The sequence below is a fragment of the Corvus cornix genome, chromosome 2, assembly GCF_000738735.6.
Source record: "Corvus cornix cornix isolate S_Up_H32 chromosome 2, ASM73873v5, whole genome shotgun sequence".
NCBI classification, from domain to species: domain Eukaryota; kingdom Metazoa; phylum Chordata; class Aves; order Passeriformes; family Corvidae; genus Corvus; species Corvus cornix.
In genome coordinates this window covers 129,159,754-129,177,377 of record NC_046333.1, presented here as the reverse complement: position 1 = coordinate 129,177,377, position 17,624 = coordinate 129,159,754, and the positions used below count along the sequence as shown (strand labels likewise).

Genomic DNA, 17,624 nt, shown 5'->3' with positions numbered 1-17,624 from the left:
TTTGATTACTAAAACTTTGGACTCATTTTAAATACAAGTTTAAAAAATACACAGAAGCATATCTGAAACTAAAGTCACTTTGAGAAGAAATTTAAAATGTTAAAAAAACTTTTAAAAACTTTCACATTTCAGTTTTTCCTTTATCATTTTCTAACCAGAAATGATCACTTTTATTTCCATACTACAATGATGTGTACAGCTAAGAGACATGCAGATTTTACAATTAAAAGAAAAGTACAAATTACTTGATTTCTTATACCAACCCAATTGTTATAATAAAGTACATATTTCTTTCCTTGAGGGAGCCTTAAGCAAGGACTGCTATCTAATATTTCTGTAAAAGGTGTTAAAGAAGAATGGAAAGTATTTTCACTCCTCTGGATATACAGATCCCCACAGGTGCCTGTTTCAAGAATTGCAGTGCTTCTTGTTCATGTTTGCAGAATAACAGATCACATTACAATGGCACAATCAGTATTAAGATTATCCTTTCTCATGCTTTCACTTAACTCACGAAAGCCAGAGACAATACTTTCAGCCTAACCACAAGAATTGTGCTCAAGCAGATCCCAGAACTGTTATTTTATGAATTATAAAATGTAAGTCATACCGTACTAACTTGTGCTTCACAGAGGACAGAGTGTTATGTGAGTCTATCGAGAAGCCTTTTTCATCTTCAAGATTCCTAACTACTGCAAAAGAGTTCTCATTTCTTCAACAGGATGGCTGCTAGGCAAACAGGTAGACTTAAACTGTCCTCAATCGCCAGTTGTATTTTAACATGACATCTTACACAAATTGTTGTGCATATATTTGCAAAGACTACCAATATGAGCAACAGATATTGAGTTCTGATTCATGAATAAGAAAGTAATGCTAAGATTTATAAATCCAATATACATTTATAAAGAAACTCACCTGGACATGGAAAAGCTAACAAAACTACTAAAAACCTGAGAGATCAAGAATTAGCCTATCTTAATAAGACTGAACCCTTGACAACACCTGAATCCACTTCAGTGCAATCCAGTTAAGCTGCAGACCTGAACCTCATCACATCTAACTAAATCACTGCTGCAGACCTGCAAAATTCTTATGTGTCAGAAAAAAACAGAAAGCATAAAACCCCAATACAAAGTCTGCATAGGAAGAATCAAAGCCAGAAATGTTTAAGTACTGCTGAGTACTGAGAAAGCTAGTTAAGTGCCTCTCCAGCAGTCTAGTATCTTACATCTTAACTGTAATCAGAGACTGCCATTGTTGTAGAGCCTGAGCCAAAACAATCATATGCTCATTAGTCAATCACCTTTTCAGTGCTTTGTATTGGCCTGGAGTCAGTACTTCTTTAATTAGGGTAGCACCAAACCTGTAGAAAGAAGTTATGTTGATCTGATAGACTTTTTTTTTTTTTAAATTCATGGGTTATTGCAAAGTTCAATAAAGAAGTCATAAAAATACCAAAGTTTTCCTTGGCAATTTACTTCAAGAGGGTTACTGCATACTCCACAACAGATAGAATCTAATCATTCTTCAAATCTTAGCAATAATATATTATAGGCACATGTTAATTTCAAAAATAAAAAAAAATCCACCTTCTAAGTATCCTTGTACTGTACTAATTTGGAGAAAAACTCTAAAGAGGGAGAAAAGAAACAAGCAGAAGAAATGGATTTATGTCAACTGCTGTATATATTAGAAAGTATCAGAAGCACTGAGAGGTACAATGACTGTGTACAGCAGCTGCCTCCATTTAGACTTTCCATTCCATAGGGTCTAATCATCCACCATTGATGACAGTCTAAAACTGGCACTTGGTAGGAAAAAGCATATAAATAAATTGCAGAATACTTTCTGAACCTAGGGCTAACAATGCTAAGGTATGGTGATAAGAAATGTTTCTGTATGAGTTTGAAACCAGATTACGCACTTCCCTTTTTCTTTGCAAACTGAGGATATGATCAGCTATCACCTGAATGGGTAGGGTTCCTTGCACTTAACTATCTGCAACACAGCTGTCTGATTTCCAACCATAATAAATGGATTTGGTTATGAGGATGAAGAAAATTCAAGGCGCAGTTCATCTAACTCCTACCTGATTATGGTGTTGCTTAATGGAGGAAGAGATGAACATGACTCAACTGACCAGTTCTGCACTATCTGTAATGCGAGGCTGTGATGAGTTGCTCAGATAGAGGCCCATGCTGCAGCCACCACCATGTAGCCAGAAGGAGAATCCCATTAAAGCCTGCTTATTCAGGAGCTTTCTCAGCAGGGAAGATGCTGGAATCCTGGTTCTGGCTCTAAGGACTGAGTGACACGGCCATGCTCCCACATCCTTCTGCAAACAAATGACTAATGTGTGCATTCATCCACAGCACACCCTTCATCAAAACTTGGATTCAAGTGAAGACCACCACAGCCATAGAGCAGGAACTGCTTAATGCACTTAGGGACATGGTTTAGGGGTAGACTTGGCAGTGTTGGGTTAACAGTTGGACTAGGTGGTCTTTAAAGGTCTTTTCCAACCTAAATGATCCTATGATAATAAAGTGGTATGGTAGTTCTTTAATATAATTTTTCACAGGCATTCCATCCACAATGGTTGAGACAGTATTTGTTTGCAAACAGCCCTGGAAACAGAGGGACTGATACAAATATTACTCTTTAAAAATAATTTATATGGTAATCATACTTTCAATGGATTAAGCATTTGCAAATTCCTTCCCACCCCACTGAGATCAACTGTAGCACAAGTAATATAACTCATAGTAGCATATTCACTAATGCAGGAAGAATAGAAAATCTCCCTAGGATGTCGTAAGCTAGAGGCATTGATGTAAAATTATTCTCACAGAAGAGATGGTTTCCTACTTCATAGAAAATTGTCTTTATAGCAGAGCCCTGAGAGCTCTCAGAGCCCTCTCATGATTCAGGACCCATGTGTGATGAACAAATTTAAAAGGCCATCTTCCTCCTGAGGATAATATGTGAAGAAGTTCTAAAAAACCCCAAGAAATTGCACTAATGAGCTCCAAAATTTTCAAGGAAGACCGTTTCCAGGCCCTCTCCTCTAAATATTTTGACAAAATAGATTGGCAGGGTGTTTTATGCATGTCTCAGAAATTAGCAATGGCAAGATCCTGGAGGATACTGGTCAAAAATGAGACCCTCATTCTTGGATCTACTTTAATCACTGAATTAGTAAAATTCCTTACATCCTTTAATATTAATATATGTACATACAATTACAATTCATGCATCCATAACTACCTGTCATCCCAATGCCATGTTGGGAATGTGTAATTTTTACCACAAATTCTTGCCATTCTTCCTGCCTTACAAGTCAGGCATGCAACCTGGCTTTGTCTCAGCTGTGGTAATTTTCTGGTCAAGACATATGTGCAACTTTAAAACATTTTTTTCTCTTTAAATGCCAAAGTATTCCATTGCTGGACTTCCCAAATCCCTGCTATATAATTAACTCATGAAAATGATCCTTATTTTATTATAATGTTTCACTTAGAACATCACTTTCTGAAATACTTTTCCTCCATCTTACTTTCAAGTCCAACTGTTAACAGCAAAGAGAACATTTTTCTTCAGCAGTCCATTGCCAGGCAGTAGTTTTATCTGTCTTAAAAGGCAGTTTATCTGTGATGCTGAGCCTTAAAATCAAGAGTTAACAAGAGCTTCACTGGCCTTTTTAGTGATACTAGGAAAGTGCACTGTCAAGCTGGAGAATAAAAACGGCAAATTAGTCAAGTGGGCCTGCATAAGAAATTAGGCTTATAGAAAGGACAAGGAAATCAAATTTTGACCTGAAGACGTGACAAATGGGATATATTTACAGACTAATGCCAGATTAGCTTTCTGGCAGTTCCCAGAAAAAGAGGGAAAAAAATAAGACAAATCACTCTCAGTTATGCATATAACATATATAGTGGAATAGTGCAATTATTAATCTGAGATTGTTGAAGTCCTCCAACCAAGGTGTAGGGACTGACAGAAGATCTTAAGTGAAGCAGGAGACATTTGAAGTTCATATGGATGCTATGAACAGCAGGAAAGAGATCTCTGGAATAAGGACAGTGGGGTAGTAGCTAAAAAGCAGTCGAATGTCATTTGAGAGGCAGGATGTAAATCTGAAAGAAAAAGCCACCCATTGCTGAAAGAAGAGATTTCATAGAAACCCAGAATATCCTGTGATAGAATGAAGCAATGAAGATCCTCAAGTCCAACTCCTGAACATTATCTTACCTTCCACATGTAAAAGGATTATGTTTATAAAGAACTAATCAACAAATAAATATTATTCATACCACTTGTGTTTAATGAGATGCTTAAAGAAGGAGCAAGGTAACAAACTCCATAATACTCTGTTTCCATGCGCTATCATTTGCCAGACTTATAAGCAAAACAAACCTGACTTCAATGCTACATGACACACACCCTTCAAAGAATCAGTTCCAGAAAGGACAACTGCTAATTATTTCCAAATGTTTTGTTAGGGTTTATATCTTCAAAACACTTTGGATAACCTGGGTGATGGAATGATTCATTTCCAGTGTTCTGTCAATTTCTGGGGTGAATCTTTTCAGGCCAAAATAACACCAGTGTAGTTACACAAATCACTGGCCTTGGTGGAGATCCTCATAGCAGGCAGCAATGCAAGATCAATGTTTATAGGCTTACTTTAAACTATGCTATTTTGAGCAAGATGATTTATCCTGTCAAGCTAAGGACTGATGGTAAAACTACTTGAAGATAAATCATTGCTCGAGCATGTTTAGTCAGAAAGATGAACCCAGCAAACTCCCCCATTCTATAACCTCTCCTAGAAATGATGACAGATGTCAGAGATGTAGTAACGAACCACTCACACAACCTTTTCTGCCAAAACCAGAAAAGCGAAAATCAATCAGGCTAGTCTATCTGTGAAGATGTGTCAAATCTAGTGAGATTCCAGAATATCCTGCTGGAAAACATAATGACTTATTATCTCAATGAACTGATGGAGAAGATATATCTCTCTGCCATAACTATCAACATTTTAAGTCCATTGTTCCCAGAATAATTCTTGATCTGCATCATCCACCAGTTCTGTCACTGACATTATGGGTTAAGCTGAAGATCAAATACAATACAAGAGACAGAAAATATTTTCAGAATTTTACTGCTTGAGGAAGAAAAGATTTAATGAAAGATAGAGCTTTTTTTCTGGATAATACAAAAGAAACCCTTAAAACCAAGTTTTTTGCACCTCTAGTTTTCTGCAACTAAGTGCAAAAAATCTCACAGTCAAACTTGGTGTTGTTTACTCAGCTCTGTTGCCCATACTTAATCCAGTACTCTATTAAAAAAATTTTTATTCAGTCTAGACTTAACCATTACTGCTGTAGAATACTAAGTCACTGGTGAAGTCAACAAAGTTCATTATTAACGCCAATTACTTGTATATCCCACCACAGAAAAGGCCTATATGGCCAAAATACTTTTCTGAGTACTGTTAACTCAAACATATAGGACGTCAGCATGTATGTATTTATGTAAGTGCATAGAAATTTTGGTTCCACTAATTGGCCATTACATCCAAAATCTCCCACAGAAGAGAAATCCAGGAGTGTCCTTACATATGGATTCATCTTTAATTTGCTAGGCGTTCTGTGCAAAATCTCTCAGACTATTTAGATTTTGCATTAAACTAGATTTTCATACTATATCTCTTTTCACCTATCTTGTCTTTCTGATGTACTCCTCCTCTCATAGAGCAGAATCTTTCACTGTGTTCAGACAGTAGATATTCTGCTTGCAAAATCTGAAAGAGTTAAGGCAATTTACCTACAGCACCCCTCAATATGCATATTTCTGCATCACTATTTTTCCAGTTCTGTTTGACCTGTATGGTCATTCCGTATTCCCAGAGGATGAAGATACCAAAATCTGTTCAATAATGCTACAGTAGCAAAAGTATGTTAAACAGATAGAGAAGACATAAAAATTAGACACGTATTTGCTGACATTAAGTTGATCTGTCTGTATACACATCTGTAGCATTAGGTTTGATTCTTTATCATTTACTAAAATGTCATTTTTTTAATACAAGTGATATTACAGATGCTGTTCTTCTGAGCTGATAGTGTGCAAAAAGTACTACTAAATACCTTGCACTTGTCTCTTCTAGGGCCACAGAACTATTAAAGTTTAGCTAACAGGTGTTTGCCAAACAGTCTCAGGAAAACCTCCTTAGATTAAGTTTTACTTACCCAGTCTATTTTATCCACTTTCCAATATTTTTTTAAGTCACGGAACTGCATTAGCATCCCCTTCAAGCCCACAACTATAATGCTTGCTAACACACACTGCAAAGACATAAAAACAAAAGCCATTTGCAGAATTGCTAGTGAAAACAATTTTTCTACTTTTTCTTTAATTTAGCAGTCGATATCATAATTAAATTGTAGAAAAACTGGTAGGTGTTTAGAAAATGACATAAGCACAGGCGTCCTTGTGACAGATGCTAACAGCATCAACCCCCCCTATCCCTCTTTTTTTTGTGAAGGCAATCTACAGGCTACCTAATTGTGAGAAAAATGACAGAAGCCTCAGGACCACCCAAGACTCTTCCATGCATCAGCAGACCAGATACATTCTGCCACAGTCTGGAGGACAAAAGCAAGTCAGCACTCAACTTCTACGCAGTGAAGAATTTTAATTCCCCTTCCTCACTTCCTTCCCTTCTGCTAGAGAAGGCCTCTGGGGCAAAAGTCCATTAATTTTGAAGCAAACAAAATAAATTTTTGTTCTTTGAATCAGGAAGGAGGAGAAGATGGATGAAAAAATCATCTAGAGCCAAAAAGAACAGAGTACAAACTGATGGACTTGCAGTGTATAGATGGGCTGAAAAAGCATATTAGAAGAGAAATAAATTATCAAGAAAGCAAAAACCAAAAAGTATTTTTAAAATATGGGGGAAAAGCCTACAGGAAACCAGTCAAAATTCACATACAATCCATATAAAAACAAATGAAAGTAGGGAAGAAGTATAGCAAAAAATCAGGACATATTGAGCACCCCTCTTCAAGCGTCCTTACTTTGCATGGTTAAAATAAGCTATAAAAGGATCTGTGTTTGAAAAGTGAGAACTTTCATGACACCATGTAAACAATAGCACAAAGTAATTTTTAAACATGGTTGAGTTAAAACTTCATGTACATACATGGCAGAATTGTGGATAATTTTAGAGCTGTATTTTGCAGCTTTGACATGCCTCTAGTTAAAATTAACTATTAATTTGTAATACCAAAAGCTAGATATAGCTTATGTGAAAAGATGCCACCCTGCTTCATAGAGTCATAGTGTAGATGTATTCCATGACAGAGATATAGGAATACTTCATAATCTTTCTGTAAGCTTATATCACTATCTAAAATAATTTGTGTTGAATTTATTTGAAATGCAAAGTTGTGTATCATATGCATATCTTGGAGAAATATAATGAATCTTCATTAATTTCTACCACACTTTGTCAGTTTACAAGTTCACAACAACCTGGATGTATATTTTTCATAAACTACCTGCCAAAACTATGTAGAAGAGAAATTCACTTCTATATGCTTACATGATAGCCTATATATAACCATATATGTATAAAATCTGTATGTCTTATGCTGTCACCTCCGTATTTTATGATTTCGAGATTTGTAGTGCCCTGACTATTCTTTCAGCCACTGAAATTAAATAGAGCTGTTTTAGAGGTTGCACTATCTTTCCCTGAAAGAAACTATTAGAAAATGTTTGACATCTTAATCTTTAAAAAGGATAAGTACCATACCATAGGAAGCCAGTAGAGCAGAGGTCCAATTGCATAGATCACCACAAGAATTAATACACAAGAGATAAGGCAAGCCACCTAAAACGATAAACAAGAATTACAGATCAGTCAGTCCAACAACAACAACAACAACAAAAGAAATTGTGAAAAGGATAAATTATAAAATATTGTAGACAAAGTCAAGAATCAGATGTTGAAGGTGTTAGCTGTTAATGTATCTGTGCATTGAAGATGCATATAATTTCAATTTTAATCTCTGATTATTACCTTTAATCAACTACAGTGAAAACGTAATGAGAGATCGCAGTATCTGTGCTTGACCCTGCTGCCAGCCCACTGATATAGATCAGAGCATCACTTACACACTTGGTTATTCAATGGAACATGTGTGTGCAATATCTCATCCCAGAAGTTTCTCAGCACCTACTGTCATTCTGCAACTTATTTATAGCCATGCACCCTATATTGTACTAAATAACAGATTTGTCACAGCACTAAGCAAGAATTATGTATGCTATCATTTTTTCCACAAGAGAAGACTTCTAACTTATTTTATTGGGATTAACACTAAAAGAAAACTATTGTTAAACCAGAAACCACTAACAATTTCATGTTAATATCGGTTTATTTACTTAAGAAAATGTAGGCACAGTTTAAAAATATATATTAAAGATTATAATTAATGCAGGTAATATAAATTCAGAAAAATATATGGTGTAATAATTATACATTTCTTCACAGTATTTATGGTATTAATCTGATGGAAAACTACAGTAAAATTGCACTGTCCTATTCCGTTCTGAGTGCTCACTGAGTACTTCTGGTCTTATACAGTTGAGATTCACAGAAGGTTTTTGACGGTAAGTAGACAGATGCTCACTTTATTTTTATATTGATAATATGTTTCTTTACTAAAATAATTAGGTTTCATTTTAAGAGACAAGTTGTTAAAAACAAAACCAGACAAGTTGTTAAAACACTAGAAAATTAAAGTCATGGTGTACTTAAAAATACCATCAAGAAGGATAGACAAAGTGTTTACAGAAAAAGGGACAGAAAATCTGCTGGTAAAGTCACAAGGAACTTTTCCCTCTTTCTGCCTTCATGAAGAGCAAGAAAAAAAGTGTTGATTCTATTTGAAGGACACTTCTAGTCCATGATAGAGTTCCTCACTTCTGTTTTTTCTCAGGAAAATATACCACTGAGGAACAAATGGCAAAACTGCATCTCAGGTATAGCCATTTGAGAAAAAAAGAGCTGCTCTGTGCCCCTGAAAGGCTCTCTGCATTTCTTCCATGCCCTGTGCCAAACTGACTTCCCTCTATGTAATTAAAGCACGGCTTCTTTTTGCCTATGACCTCACCAATATTTATAAGTGATGATCTTCTCGTGTCTTCATTCTGCCTAGACAGCCACAAAGGAGAGGATTAAGCTGATGTGTTGCTTTCCGAGAAGGCAGGGGAGAAATTGTTATGCCTATTAAAATGCTCTCATAGTGCTAACTCAGCCATACTCTGACTTTTAGAGCCAGGCACTGCTATGCTGTGAAACCAATGGATAAACCAAGCAGACTTTTACCATGTGTTTGCTATCTTGAAATCAAATTATAGTGGTTTCTTTTCCATTTCATGTATTGAATAACCTTTTATCGGGGTCTTTGTCTACGTGAACCAGAGCCAAAGTGCTCAAATACCCTATGAGCCTTCTTCACATTATAGGTCTGCAGGTTACCTCAAATCTTCCATGGAAAAGCTAGTACAACATGATGCAGTACAACTGCAAATTGTAAAATGAGTACATTAACAGGTTACAGAAGAGAATGTCTGTGAGATGATGGCACATGGTGTGACATCAAATTCAACTAAAATATATGAAATAACTAATAGCCAAGTGGTAGCTAAAATATTTGCATATAAATACTTTTCCAGATTATTATTTGTTAGATTGTTCATTATGATTAAGTGAGTTCGGAGTACTCTGTAGGCTAATGAGCAAGTATTTGACATGTAGAGTATTGAAGTAAAGCCCTGTATAATTCCTTAATATTGTGGCATCTGCATGAGAAATAATTGCAGGAGATGGTTGAGGAGAAACAGTACCTATGGATTGCACTTAGTCTTGTACCTCATGAACCTTTTCCTTGCAGCTAATGTCCTTTTTACAGGCAACACCAGCTATAAAATGACAATGGAATCATTGAATCATAGAATTGTTAAGGTTAGAAGAGACCTTTTAGGTCATCAAGTCCAACCATCAGCCCAGCACCACCACCATGGTGGTTCACCGTTAAACCAGGTCCTCAAATGCCATATTCACACAATTTTTGAAAACTCCCCAGGATGGTGACTCTGTCAGCAGTCTGTTCTAGTGCTTTACAACCCTTTCTGTGAAAAAAAAAAATTCCTGATCTCTAATCTAAACCTTCCCTGGCTCAACTTGGTGGTGTTTCCTCTTGTTCTGTCACTTGTTACCTGGGAGAATAGCAGTGAACTCCAAAGGGCATAGCATTGATGGCAGGTTGCCACTGAAGGCCCTTGAGTTTCAGAGGAAGAGGCAATGCTGTGGGGGTGCCCCAGGTGGCTTGCCACCTCTCTTGTTCGCAAGCACGATTCAGACAGATGACGGGCTCACAGGGTCACAGTTACTATTTTCAGCAATTACAGTCTCCTCTTTCCTCAGTGACTGTAATAAGAACTTGTGGGTTTAGTTTCCTACAGCAGAAAATAGGCAAAAAAAATCCTCAAAAATCTAAATGTCATCTCTCTGGGCTCAGTGTACACTGAGGGATAGGACAAGTACACCATGTCACAAGGCAGAAGCTGGGAGATTACTTGTGGTTTTTTAACAAACAGCTCTAAAGGTTACTTTCATTTTATTTTGGAAATCAGATAGAAGCACTAAATTAAACGTGATTTTTTCCTAAAACTTCGGTTTAGACAGTGCCATTAAATCCATTAAACACCATTAGAGGGCACTTTTGTTACAATGCTAACAAATTCACATTAACTGAAAGGGCTTTTATGTAGTTTTCCGCAGTCTGAAAACACAACTCCTAACTTCCTTGCTGCCACAGACCTTACAGTTTATATTGAATGAAACATAAAAATTAATAAGAGGGACCATTGTCTTTCCTAGGAAGACATCGCTGATTGAATGCAATTTAATGCAGATTGTTAAAAATGACAGGGCAGAGTCATTCTCAGGACAGAGGAAAAGGGAGACAGGGGAAATACAATGGATAAATCAGTACAAATTCCAGTGAGCAGAATCACAGCTTTAATTCTCCGACGTACTTTACTCTAAGCTGTTACCTGTGTTTTGGCTCCTGTACTGTATAAAAGCGCCGTCCGTCCCATCGCTGCAGCACTTGGTATGCAAAAGAAAAATGAAGGAATCACGTTGCTGAGGCCATGAGCCAAAAATTCCTGCAAAGTCGTTAAATAGAAGATGGTTTTTTCCTATTGTTCTGTCATTTCAATGCCTCTCGCCAACATAGGAGTCCCCTATGTAAATATTAGCAATGATAAAGGACGGACACATTTTTGAGGGAAGAAAATCCCACAGGTGCATGAAAAAGGATTTCCCAACAGAATATATCTTCTCACAACTTAGAACGATAGAATGATAGAGCTGTTGAACCAGATTCATCAAAAGCAGAAGGGACATTTTGTTCACAGAATAAATGCTATTGCTACGTTTTGAAGATGAAGTTCAACCAAAATATTTACATTTTGATCCATGTGTGCTTTTTAACTGGCCAGGGCCCCAAGTACTGGTATCTGGAAACTGTCCAGATTGTTTCTGGTTTATGACTCACTGGAAAAAGACAGCCACTGATTTCTCTTTTTTTAGAGCACGTTTTAGTGAGAGTGAAGTGTGGTAGCCACATTATAGGCATGCTGTGTTTCATCACAAATATATTTGGTGTTTGTTCACAGTCAAAATGCAGACATGTCTGAACAAAGATTTGTAGAAGAAAAAGTGGAGAAGCCACCTTGAAGAAGCCAGTCTAAGAAGAACAGTGTTTTTTAAGGAAGTGTTCCAACATGGCCACCCAGCATCACAGAATTTAAGGAGCATATTGATCTGATGAGGAAAACATGTAGGAAAAGACCTCAGAGTGCTTAGGACACAAACGATGCTGTATCCAGCCAGGAAAACACCAGCTCATGAGTTTGTGTTCACAGCACAGAACAGCACCCCCATAAAGCTGGCCCAGCAGTCTCACACACGCACGAGCCCCCATGCCAAGCGCTGTGCCTGGCCCCTGAGGGCACCACAGCCACACCCCCTCACTGCTCTCCTGTCATGGAGGTTTTGCTCTTTACTCCATTATTTGATGCAGACATACACAGAGTTTCCAAGACTTCAGTAATGAAGCTGAGTAAGGTACAAGACTTCCAAAGGTGCAGAAAGATCTACAGGTTGCTGTGTTCCATGGACTGCCTTGAAACATAGCAGCATGTCACCCTGGAGTCTGTTCTGCACTAAGTTCAAAGCATTCTCCCTCTGCTCCATAGAAATGTGGCTCTGAAGCATCAACAGAAATTCATGGCCCAATGTATTCAAACTGAAAAATATTATAGAGAACTGAATAGACAAGAATGTTTTCACTGTGTTTTCCAATGACATAAGAGTTGTGAAGGTCAGGAACAGATGTAGCAAGACCAACCTGTCTAGATAGGGTGTCCAAATAGACCTCCAGCTGCAAAACAGTTCTTCATTCAACCCTATGTCATTTATCTCAAACCACTTAACAGAAAGGTGGAGGCAGCATTTTCAGCTCACAGTACTAGTGCCAGCTCTCTGAAATTGAGCCTTTCTTACCACAGTGCTTGAATTATCGTCTCCATGGATTTCCAGCTGGCTTGGAGTTACCCACCCACCATGACAAGCAATGTAGTAGTGTAGAGATGTTCCACTTTTATTTAAGCATGTCTTCTGCAAAGTGGAACTCAGAACAGAAAGCTCCTATGGCTGTAAATTTGGCAGCACCCTCTGAACTCACACAGCTTCTTATATACAAATAAACCTTCATTTTGGGTGAGACTTCCACTTTGCAGAAGTATAAATAATTTCCTCTCACAACATCAGATAAGTCCTGGGGCTATAAGTACCTGGTTTTGTTTTACAGTTGCTTTGTTTTATTAATTGGTGGCTGATTTAACATCATAACTTGTCTATAAGAGCTCAACTGCCAGAGGAGAAGTTGTCTCATCTGAGAGCAGTGGAAAATGCACTAATATCCAAATGCTGTACTGAATGTAGCCCTACAAGATTATCCTGAAGGATGAGCTTCCCCAAAAGGAGCAGTTCAGCCAATGAGGGCATTCTGCAGAGACAATTTGAACAAGTTTTGGGTGTTACAGTAAGCACTAGAAGGTGTCAGGATGCTATATGGAAAATAGCTTATCCTACTGGGCGTTCATCTATGATACTTTCCCCAAATGGTGAAGTGATTTCAAGGCTCAGTGACACTAAGGAGAAAGAGCTTTACCTGGTTGTCATCCACAGTGTATTTAAACTTTTTAGCAGAGCCTTGAGCAAGAGCTAGTGAGGCTACATAACCAACCAGTGCCACTCCAAAAGCTTCAGTGACTACTTCAGGCAGGACACTCATGGGTGGTGCTTTTGGTGATGGCAACCTATAAAAAAAAGACAGTAATTTTTGCAAAACTTGATACATAGTTTCTATATACCTGCAATTCATGCAAATACCAGAGAAACAATCTCTACAGGAACAGCTTATTTTTGTGTTACTTGTAAGGTGACATTTTTCAATATTTTAGGTTATTAAAATCTCCGTCTGTTGGGAAGAGCAGAATAGAATTTGTAGAAGATGAAACAGTTTCAGATGGACTATTCAATTTGAAAACTTTAATTTGAGAAATTATAAAGAGATGTTGATAAATTAGGTTCATGACTGACAAATAAAATTAGCAACCATTTACTAATTCTGTAATGTTCAGTAGAAGAGACTACTGTATATTTTCTCTTTTTTTTGATATAGTTGACTTTCCTGTAAAGTTAAATTTAAATCTTTAAAAAATTTTGTATTCCTGTTGGTTACTGACAGTACGGACATTTATTCCATCTAATGGGGGTTGCAATGAAACAAGTTATGAACCAAACCACCCCAGATTGTCTCTGAACTCTTCAAAAAGACTTTGGTCTTTCCAGAGCACAAATCACACCGACTGAAAACCAAATTGTGCTCTTAAGGTTTCTGATGTTCTCCACTGACAAGGCAGTTAGGTATTTCAGGTAAATGTCTAAAAATGCTCAGGAATGATCCAGGCTCTGCTTCTATTTTTTCAACACTACTTGTATGAGGTTAGACAGAAAATAAATTCCTGATTAAAGCTGCAAATACAGTTTACCTATTCATTACACACAGAAGGGGCACACTTAGACCTGTTTTAGTCTCAGATTCATAGCATGCTCTGAATACTTAAAAAGCATTTTCTTTCGCAGAAATGTCCCTTACTTTATTTCTTTCGGTGCAAGCTGCCACACATGCATTCCTGCTGTACTTTGTGACATTTAGGGAAACACTGCTATATCCAAGCAGGAGATTACACAACAGCTGCTCTCTTCCATACCAACCTGTAGAGTCTGAACATTTTGTCTGACAACTAATCTAATTTCTCTTTCCAGTTAATTATATTGGATTTTTTTTTTGCCTTCTTTTCAAGGTCATGGAGAAAAATGTATCCCTAACTACAGTAAAAATGTTCTTTTCTAGATTTAGCATAATTAAATCTTTCACATATCCTCAGAAACCACATTTTCTAAAATTTCTATATGGGTGGAGAGGAATGAAGTGTAGTGATCTACAAATCTTACCTCATTGTTAAACCTTTCTTCTACCATAACCCAAGGAAACCCTCAAAAAGGAGGTTGCAATAATCTTGTAAAGACTGTCCTGCCCTCCTGTCATACATCATCGGGTACTTAGTACCTACTTTTTATTCCACAAAGCAATAAAAAGCTAATGAAATGTACAAGAATGCATTTTTGTGATGATATCTATGCACATATAACTTGTTAATATGAGATGGAATTGTGAAAGAGTATTTGAGGAGACGGGGAACAAACAAAATAGATTTTTACCAATTCTTATTTCAGAAACTACTTTGACCTTTTCAGAGACTTTCTCAGAAATAAAGATATTTAAAAGCCACAAGCTAATAAAACCAACATTACCCTTTAGGAATATTTCCCACAACTTCTATCCCGTAGATGTATTCCATATCAGCATAGTAGCAAGCAATGGATGTAGCAATTATCTATTGATTCAAACAGAAAAAGATGTTACATTTCTGTTGCTTCTGACATGGTCGCTATTGTTGCTGTACCTAAGTACATGGCACATACATTTATCCTTAAATCAGTCCAGTAAAACAGGAAAGTATTATAATGATTTATTTTTTGCATATGTGGAAGAGTCAAAAGAAACTAAGATTTGGACACAGTAATGAAGTGAGACTACAGTGCAGTTTGTACATTCCGTGTTAATGAAAGAGATTTGTATGACTCCCTGTAAAGCCTCAGGAACCTTGGCAATCAGTGTCCGAAGTCCCTCTATTCAGCATGTGCCCCAGAGCACTGCCATTCATGTGAGCAGCTTAAAGTAGCTCATAATTGAGGTGTTCCTGATTCAGCTGATGCTCTCTGAGCACATCTGATCCAGACTGGCAGTGTTGACTTCAGCACAAAACACAGCAGATATGTCTGCCTCTTATGTTCTAGCAGGTATGAATCTTGCAGAGGGAGTGGAAAGTTTGACCCCGAGGAGATTCAAACTCATTTCCTCATATTTCAGATGAGATGAATACACAAATCACAATAGAACAGGTATGAGTTCCAGTCTGCAATCCTTAGTACCTGCAAACCTTGCTGGTACACTTTATCCAATATTTTTAAAAAGGTAACACTGAGACCGGGACCACACTTCCTCCTTTTCCAGAATTTTGTCCTTGTAAATTTTTCCAGTAAAAGAGTAATTGCGATGATACACCCTAAAAGACAACTATCCTTCATACTTTGTATTTTCTTTTAGAGGTCTAAAGAAAAACAGAAACCTTCTGATGGTGATCTGTTGCCGATCATTTGACTACAACTTAATCCTTAAATCAGGGGTTTATAATGCAATTGCTAATTTCAATTTTGTCTATACCATGTTAAAGGAAAACTGTTAGTAAAATGATAGAAAGCAATGGCATAGCTATTTAACTTTGTTGTAGATAAATAACAAGCAACATCTAAGTCACAACTACTCAGAACAAGACTTGCCTGGAGTTATAATGTGCCAGTTACTTTTAATTTTCTATTTCAAACTCCTTACACTTCAACATTCTAGGCTTCATGTTCTTGTGATTATGTAAAAAGTACTGAACATATGAAAAATATTATACAAATTGGGACTGTATGTCATTTCTTCCTTAATTATTTAGCCATACTGTTTCCTGTTCTTACAATTAACTTACAGCCATGAAAATCAGCTGTCCATTTAATAAGTGGCAGGTGTGGGTGTGGGTAACTATAGACAGCACAGTAAACTTCAGCAGATTGAGCTACTGAAAGCTTTGTAAGAAAAAGCCTGATATATAATTTTGTACTTACCAAAAGTAGATCGATGGGAAGGACGACTTTAATGTTTCTCTGAAATTTCTCATTCAGTTCTTTAACCAGAACAAGCACGACAATGCTCAGCAAGGAGAGAAGTAATGCCTCCAACTGAACTGATCTGATATTCTCAAACACATAGGCATAAATCTACAGTGAACAGCAAATAACAATCACACGTCAAAAAAAATATATTCTGGATCACATGCTATGGCATCTTCTCACAGCTTCAGACAAATAATCAGTGACAGCTGAATCAATACTGCAGGAGCTTAGTCATTGGTCAACTTTTTGGCCTGTACTTTAGATTTTACAAGGAAGGAAATCCACAAATTTACTACTCCTATGGATTTTTGAAAACACACCAAAAAAAAAAAAAAAAGCAGCGAATATTTGTATAAATTAATTTTAACATTTCTATTGGTAGAAGAAAGTGATAAAATTCCAATAAATGTGATATGTTTCCTTTTCTTATTCAGTCTCATTAAGTTCAGTGAGATAAATGAGTGCCACATAAAAATTTTGAGAAAAGTTTCTTGCACAAAGGTTTATTTGTAGCGGATATAGCATAAAACATCCACCAATTCTAGTAATAAAAGTTATTTCTGAGAAAAAAAAATTAAAAGACAGAAAAGAGGGGGAAAGAGAAGAAGAGAAAAAAAGAAAAGGGAATGAAAAATGCAGTAGTGGCTGGATGGGAAGAGATGCAACAGGAATCTTCCAAGATGAGCATCCTCTTCAGGGCATCCTCTGCAATCTGTGGGTCGTTTTTCCAGAGTAATTTCAGCAGGCCATCCTCAGTCTCCCCGCTGGTTGCTCTTGCCCCTTTCACAGTGCTCCATGGAGCATGCTTTGACCAGGTCCAGGGGCTGCACACACTAAATGGCTGCCAAGCTTGCATACATATGTTATTGGTGATTTAAATAACTAAAGTTATCTCTTTAGCCCAGTTTGTTTCCTTTTCTGCTGACTGCAGAGCTAAAAGGGAAAGAGGACACCAGGCCAGAGCTATGGAGCTGTGAATGGGAGGCCTTCAGCTTTTCAGCAGTTAATAAGTGCTGCAATAACCTGTAAAACAAGTTAGAAAAGTATAGTTGGATCTGTGATGAAGAAAGGAAATATGGTGCTGAATTGTAAGGAACATGGGGAATAAAAATATGGAACA

At 37.0% G+C, this 17,624-nt stretch overlaps 1 protein-coding gene across 1 annotated transcript in view; it reads right to left on the bottom strand.

The window, feature by feature from the left end:
- The window catches only part of SLC26A7 (solute carrier family 26 member 7), a 66,826-nt gene that overhangs the window by 16,762 nt on the left and 32,440 nt on the right, over positions 1-17,624 (bottom strand). The window contains exons 5-10 of the mRNA XM_010404993.3: positions 16,457-16,609; positions 15,038-15,120; positions 13,329-13,476; positions 11,143-11,256; positions 7,832-7,909; positions 6,264-6,359 (exon numbers count right to left, since the gene is read on the bottom strand). Of these exons, the coding sequence (XP_010403295.1) occupies positions 6,264-6,359; positions 7,832-7,909; positions 11,143-11,256; positions 13,329-13,476; positions 15,038-15,120; positions 16,457-16,609 (672 nt within the window). The remainder of the gene's footprint in view (positions 1-6,263; positions 6,360-7,831; positions 7,910-11,142; positions 11,257-13,328; positions 13,477-15,037; positions 15,121-16,456; positions 16,610-17,624) is intronic.